This window comes from Montipora foliosa, chromosome 12, assembly GCF_036669935.1.
Source record: "Montipora foliosa isolate CH-2021 chromosome 12, ASM3666993v2, whole genome shotgun sequence".
In the NCBI taxonomy this organism is placed as follows: Eukaryota; Metazoa; Cnidaria; class Anthozoa; order Scleractinia; family Acroporidae; genus Montipora; species Montipora foliosa.
The window spans coordinates 18,182,316-18,189,815 of record NC_090880.1 but is presented as its reverse complement, the minus strand read 5'-3'; the positions used below and the strand labels follow the sequence as shown (position 1 = coordinate 18,189,815).

At 38.9% G+C, this 7,500-nt stretch overlaps 1 protein-coding gene across 1 annotated transcript in view; it reads left to right on the top strand.

Annotated features, from left to right (window-relative positions):
* Positions 1 to 659, top strand: part of LOC137980921 (uncharacterized) — a 930-nt gene extending 271 nt beyond the window's left edge. The window contains exon 1 of the mRNA XM_068828314.1: positions 1 to 659. This exon is cut by the window's left edge and continues 271 nt beyond it. Coding sequence (XP_068684415.1) covers positions 1 to 659 — 659 coding nt within the window.
* Positions 660 to 7,500: the final 6,841 nt, after the last annotated feature.

Genomic DNA, 7,500 nt, shown 5'->3' with positions numbered 1-7,500 from the left:
TTGTTCAGGATAGAGAAAGTTGTCTCATTAAGGCCGGGGCTGTAATGGCGGATTTGTGCAACGCAGGTTTTGTTGTCAATGAAGATAAATCGGTATGGGAACCCACCCAAGTATTGGACTGGCTGGGTATTACCTGGAATGCTGCATTAGGTACTTTGAAAATTGTGGAAAGGAGAATTGTTAAGATCATTAACTCAATTTATCATATTATTGAAGCCGATTTCAAAGTTTCCGCGAGAGAGTTGTCCTCCTTCACAGGTCAAATTATCTCTACCGGGCCTGTAGTTGGTAACATTGCCAGGATAATGACCAGACATTGTGTCTTGTCCACCTTGTGCAGGGATAATTGGGATTCTATAACCCTTCTCGACGATTACTGCAAGGAAGAACTGTATTTTTGGAAGGAAAATATGGTTAATATCAACACTAGGTATTGCTTTGTAAGTAAGGTGCCAAGTTATTTTGTGTATTCTGACGCCAGTGCCACCGGAGGTGGAGCAATTATTGATTTTAACAATGATTTTGTGTGCCACAAAATGTGGTCAGAGAACGAGAGAGGTCAAAGTTCAACGTGGAGAGAACTGTCTGTTATTGAGTTTGCTTTGCAATCATTTGCCTCAGTGTTGGAAGGATCACATGTTAATGTGATAGCCAGGTAGCTGCTAAGATTGTTGAAGTGGGCAGTATGAAATTAGGTTTGCACAAAATGGCCAGAAGGATTTTTGATATTTGTATCCGATCGGGAATTCACTTAGAAGTACAGTGGATCCCTCGCACTTCTAATCAACAAGCTGATTATATAAGTCGTTTAATTGATACTGATGATTGGCAAATTACTGAAGAATTTTTTCTTGTTCTTGATGACTTGTGGGGTCCGCATAGTGTAGATTGCTTTGCAAATTATTATAACCACAGGATCCCCAGGTATTTCTCGAGGTTTTGGAATCCCAATTCCTCGGGTGTTGATTTTTTCTTTCAGTCTCTTCGAGGGCAAAATTGCTTAATAGTCCCTCCAGTTGGTATCATCCCACGCGTGTTACATTATCTTAAATCTCAACAGGCCGTCGGTACACTCGTTGTACCTCTTTGGCCTTCGTCCCATTTCTGGCCCTTAATTGCACACAAGTATAGTCGTTATCTTGTGGCTCACACTATTCATATCGGGAATAAGGTTCTTACCCACGGAAAAAATTTTAATTCGCTCTTGGGGTCTGATCTTTTCACAGGAAATATTATTGCCTTTAGACTAAAATTTACCGATTAATTTATTGGGCGGTGTGTCTACTAGCCCATGTTTTTTCAGTTGTTGGCACTGGCCATGGCAGTATGCTGTTTATTTGTAAGGCACTGGCCTAAATTTTGGTCTGTCATTTCATATGGTGCTGTCCTAGTAGGAGTATAGTTGATTTATGTGGCACTGGCCTAATCAATGGTTGTTGATCTACGCGGCACTGGCCCATACGATCATTTAACGTCTTACGTGGCACTGGCCTCATCAATGACGGATTTTTGTACGGTCATTAAAGGATGTTCTGTCTTTCTTTTGTTCTTCTAGTATGTATGTTTTGTTCTTGTCTTTACAGATTATGCTATCAAGTAATTCTTGAAAAGGCTTTCAACAGTTTTCTTCAATCAACGTTTATGAAGTGCTAAATGTTATGTTGAAGTCCAGGGCGGATTCGACCACTAAAGCTTACGTTCGTGTTATCAGAAAGTTCTTGGACTGGTCTAAAAGTAGACAGTTCAACATGCAGTTACCTTTTCCTCTTAGTGTTGTTTCTCTATATTTGTTTGAAGTTCAGCAGTCTTCCGCTTCTAGTTCCTCAGTAATTTTAGCCCATGCGGCCGTTAAATGGTTACATTCTTTTGTCCCTAGTTTGGATCGTAATCCTTTAGATAGCGAATTTTGCAGAAATGTCGTCGAATCTGCTAAACGCCAGAAGTCACAGCCAGTTATGAAAAAAAAGCCTAGTTCCACAGAAATTATAAGGCGTATTTTAGATATTCATAACAGGAAAGATGCTAATTTAAAGAATCTCCGTATTGCTGCGTTGTTCTCTTTAGCCTTCGCTGGGTTTTTTCGTTATGACGAATTATGCAATATCGTTCCGGAGCTTATCGAATTTCACAGCGATTATATAAGAATTTTTGTGCCTCGTAGTAAGACAGATGTTTATAGGGAAGGGAATTTCGTCTATATTAGTGCATCTGGATCTAAGTACTGTCCTGTCGGTGTTTTACAACGTTATTTATATTTATCTGGTTTTGACTTAAATAGTCCTCTCCCTTTATTTAGACCAATTGTTTTTCACCGTAGTACTTCTAGCTATACCCTGAGGAGCGGAAAGATTTCTTATACTACCTGTAGAGATATCTTAAGGGATACCTTAAGTCAGCTGGGCTACAACCCTAATGATTATGGTCTTCATAGTTTAAGATCCTGTGGCATTACAGCTGCCGTACGCCATAGTAGGAATTCGATTCCAGAAAGACTTCTTAAAATTCATGGTAGGTGGAAATCTGATTCTGCCAAGGATATGTATGTTGAAGAAAGCCTTGAAAACAGGTTGCATGTAACTAAGTATTTAGGTTTGTAATGTATTATCGAGCGTAGATTAGTTTCTGCATACAGTAGTATCTAAGAGTTGTAAGAAAAACAAAAAAAGAGCAATAACAATTTCTTTTTGTAAGTTCTATCTTATAATAAACTGTTTTGGATCCGTTTGCGCATCCTACCATATTTCTCGTGGTATTTGTTTGTACTACGGGAATTTAAGGGTAAAATGATTTACGTTCGTTTGAGCGAAGCGAATTAGAATGTAATGGGAAATGTTTCCTATAAACTGACCTTTACAACTGAGCATTCCACCTGGACTAGACAGTACATCACTTGAAGGCTTCAACTTAGGACGCTGAGGTAAGGCTTGATAAGTCGGCACTGAGATGACAGAGATATCGGCTCCTGTATCGACCTTGAACTGCACGGGCTTCCGGTCAATGTGTAAGAACACTCGAACGAATCATAAGAATTAACAGCTCCAAGGAAAAATTGCTCAATGTTTCCTCCCCTAGTAGACATTAACTCTCTCACATACCGGCAAACCACAGCAAAATGGCCTGTTTTATGGCATTTGGAACATTTCTTCCCTCTGGCGGGGCAAATTTCATCTTGTTTGTGTATCCGATTACATGTGGAACATGGCTCAACCGACTGAGCATTCTTGGGATTCTTCTCATGCAAAATTTGGTTTCCTTTCTTTACATGTATTTCACCCAAATGCTTGGTATCTCACTGGCCCGCAACTTGAGATTTAACGAGCTCGGACTCGCATGCCATTTGAATCGCGATATCAAGATCTAAATCTAATCTCATCTGCACCTTTTGTGAAAGTGATTTGTCCAGAATTCCAGTAACAATTCTGTCTCTTATTTGCTCATCTCTTTGTGTTCAGTTTAACTCTAGATTTATCGAACTATAAAAGGTCAACATGTGCTTCTTGCTCAGTCCTTTTCACGAGGTATCCTACAGGTCCTTCCTCGCGCATGCATTCACGTGGCAGTCTCATTTTCGAAAGCATGGTTTCTTTCGCAGATTCACCGTTCGAAATCTCGTTGCTTCCTCCATCGCACTTTAGATCCCTTAGTTTTGGCCTTCGTCATCGTAAAGTTATTGCATCCAGTGCGCCCAAAACTCGATCTGAGGGAGTGGAGCGGCGGAACGGAGAGCTTTGTTGGTATTTCCCGCCACAAACAGCATTTGAGGCCGCTTTGCGGGACGATGTGTAAATGCGAGCTCTATGGTCTATGTAAGAAGAGCCCTCTCTTTATCGATCAACAGGTAATTACTTTTCACTCGTTTTGAGATCTAATCTCCCTACATCCAAAAACGCTCTAAATTGTATTTTGCTTTATTTCTCAAAACTAAAATTACTTCGAATAAGGCACACTTTCCAGTTCGTTTACAGCGAGTTTTCATCCTTTTTCGCTGAAATTTGGCAAGAATGTTGCCCCATAATGTGGCAATGTTTGGAAAATATATTTATCTATTATTTTTCCCTGGTTTCAATCCAGGTTTAACATAATATAGCTGTAGTTATTCAAGTCAAGCATTGGAGGGATTTAAACTTAAAGCTGACTGTTTATTTTTAATTTGCTTAGGGCTGCTTTTTGATCTGAATTGCAGTTTTTGGTATGTCTTAAGATTTTTAATTTCGAATCTACTAAGGTTGCAAGATGCGTGGACGGCCTGTGTCAGAAGAACAGAAATGAAAGAAGAGAGAAAAAAACGAGAACGACAAAACGGTACACCAGTAATAGCTTAATAATTTTTATTTTTGCCCTCTTCGAAAGTAATGAGTATTTGAGCAAAGTTAATGCGTGTTTTATTAAAACTTAAAGTTTAACAGCGTATAAAAAACAAACCAGAAAATTAATCATAATTCCCCGAGAAGGTTTTTTAGATCAAGGTGTGAAGAAAACGTAGCGATTTCTCTCGCTTTCTCCGGTTAAATTCTAACCGGAAACGAACTCACTTTGTGAAACTCTATATTTTTGGAAAATGCTTATATTTTAGGAAAGTTTTTTATTTGTTGCCTTAAATCAACTAAAAACCGGAATCTACAATCCCCAAGCTTTCAGAAAATATATACTTTATTGGGGTTTTTATGAAATGTGTGACCATGAAGCAGCGACGACGCGAGGTTGTCGTTTGGGATATACCAGGGTATACTGATACCCTAAATTCATTTACATCTACACAACATAATTTGTCAACATAGTTTACCGAATCGGAAGGCATACATAAGTTGATGTTGTTGGTTGACCACTCTAGTAGCTTGACAGGCTCCCGGCTGACTGGGTGTTATCATGTTGATAGTTGTCCATCCTCAGTTTGGAATGCATGTAATATTATTGAATTTAACCTAGAAACCTGGACATGATGTCGATCTTTTCAGTACTTCTTTGCGAACCCGGCCAGCAGATAGGTAGCACGATGACGATTTTGTGAGCGATCGCGACCGGTTTTCTTTGGGTTTTGCTCGGCTTTGTTGTGCACTTTTCTGCTGGTTAAGGGAATATTCCGGGTAAATTGGTCGAGGAGTTTTAATTCTCAGTAATTCTAGCACTGCTTTTCTGAAGCGACCGTCCCTGTAACAGTAAACAAGCGGATTAAATAACGAATTTAACTGGGACGCTATTCCTAGTATTTTCAATCTCAAAATTTCACGGGAAGCGGGGAAAATAAGTCGGATACTGCCCATTACACCAGGTAAAATCAACGATGCTAAAAGTGACACGGTTATCAAGGCAGTTGTCTTGGCAACTCTGGCTTGGAGTTTTGCTTGAACAAGAGCGGTCACTTGAGTTGTTGGAGCGGTCGTTCGCTTGCGCAGTGTCAAGTATATCAAAACGTAGCAGTATGCAATGCCAGTGAATGCGGTAAAGACAATGACAATTCTGTAGATACCGTAGTAAACAATCACTGATTCTGTTTTCTTCAGAGATATTATAGTCCCTGGAACTGTTGTCAGAACGGCTGCTGTCCAACAAATTTTTGCCAGGTATTTAAGACGACGTTTGGTCACAATTACTTTGTAGTTCTGCCATTTTCGTACGGCCACGTTCCTGTCCCAGGCAACAGTCGCCAGATGGTAGAGAGAGGAAAACTGCATACATGTCTTTACGTTTTTAGTTACAACTTGAAGAACGCAGACTCGCTCAAATGAAATTTGCCCGAAAATGAGTAAAAATTCAATCACTAAAATCGGGAATATGATAACACCTGTCAGAAGGTCGGCAATTGCCATACTAGACAGCGAAATGTAATAGTTTTGTTGCAGTTCTTTCCTCCGTTTCACGACTATTATCACTGATGCGTTCAACAGCACGATGATGGGTTGTAGAATCGTTGTAATGGCTACCAGAATCCATGCAAATATCGGCTGATTTGAGTAAAAACCTGACTCTTCCCAGCAGAAAGAAGCCAAATTTGAATTTGTAAGATTTTCGTAGATTCCTCTCGTCTTGTTGGGATTCATTGCAATTGAATGCTTACCGTAAAACCACTGTGCCAATCGTACAGTTAACAGAATATACTGCTTTTGACATGCGATCTCCTCCTGCTTTTAAAATCAATTAGAATTTCTGCGATCTTACGTTCATCAAACCAGAACCGACATTGCACAACTTGAATACAAGATACAAAATGCTCGATTTAAACTGTCCACTTTTCGCTAAAAAGCATGTGGCAGCTTGAAAAATTCAAAGGAAATGGCCAAGAGCTTTTGAAATGAATCAGGAAGTAAATTAATTAAAAGCGTTCATTTTCTTTCGGAGAGACAACGGAACAAATTTTGGTTCCTGAAGTAACGTATAATTAGTGACTGATGAGAGAAATGCCCTCTGCTATTATTACTTAATTGTTTTGATGCTTTCGTATTTATTAGAGAGTATGTGCTGGCTTACAGAATGCGCGAGATATTTTCGCTTAATGTTTGATAAAAGTAATATTTACTGTGCCCATAAAGTTAATGTTATGACCCACTTATTACAATTTCCGTGTTATTTTCAGCAATAAATGATTGCAAAAATGGCCGGTGAGCATGAACACTCAATGCTGACGTTCGTTAGAAAGTCAAGCAAAGAAGTTCGCTTGCGCCGCTGTTTTCAGTAAAACGTTTGTTGCGACTCGGGGCTAAATCACGTGACTATTGCTGCTTTTGCCATCTTTTTATCCAGTTTACATACAAACGTACAAACATACACTTTATTACGACTCCTCTATGTGGGGCTATTTTGCCGTAATATATTTTAAAAACACAATAATCAAATTACATAAAAGCGAGAATATTCACATTTTTCTACGAATAGAAATATTTACATGAGTTACGCGGGTATAATAATATCATTCAGATTATGAAAAAAATGTTTCCAAGAATTTGGCAGCAGCTTTCCTTTTAAAACTTGAAATATTGTAAGTCGTGTGAATGTTATCTGGAAGTAAGTTGATAACCTGCATTTAGGTACTAGGTTTAACCCTTATTTCTAGTGCTACGTCCTGATACACTTAATCCATCATGGGATAAATTGGAAAGATAAGGTGGCGCATGATTTTTTCGACACTTTTGAACCATAACAGCAGTATTTAATCAGAGTTTCTGATGGACAATCAATTATATTAGCCAACCAAGGGATTTGCGCGCAGCAGAAACATGATCGAATTTTTGAGACCGAAGATAATTCGGCAGGCAAAGTTCTGGATAAGTTAAAGTTTGCAAATGTTTTGCTGGAGGTATTACCCTATACCTTAGAACACTAGAACAGTCTGCTAAAAATAAGGGCATTGATTATTAATATAAGAGTTTTGTTGTCAAGTCCTTTACAACCGGAGAGGGCTTCATGTTCTTTCTCAATAAATTACACTGAGGTAAAGACAACTGAGTGTCATGTTAATTGCGAAACTCCAACAACAACAATAACTGAAACAATAGAAAGAATGAC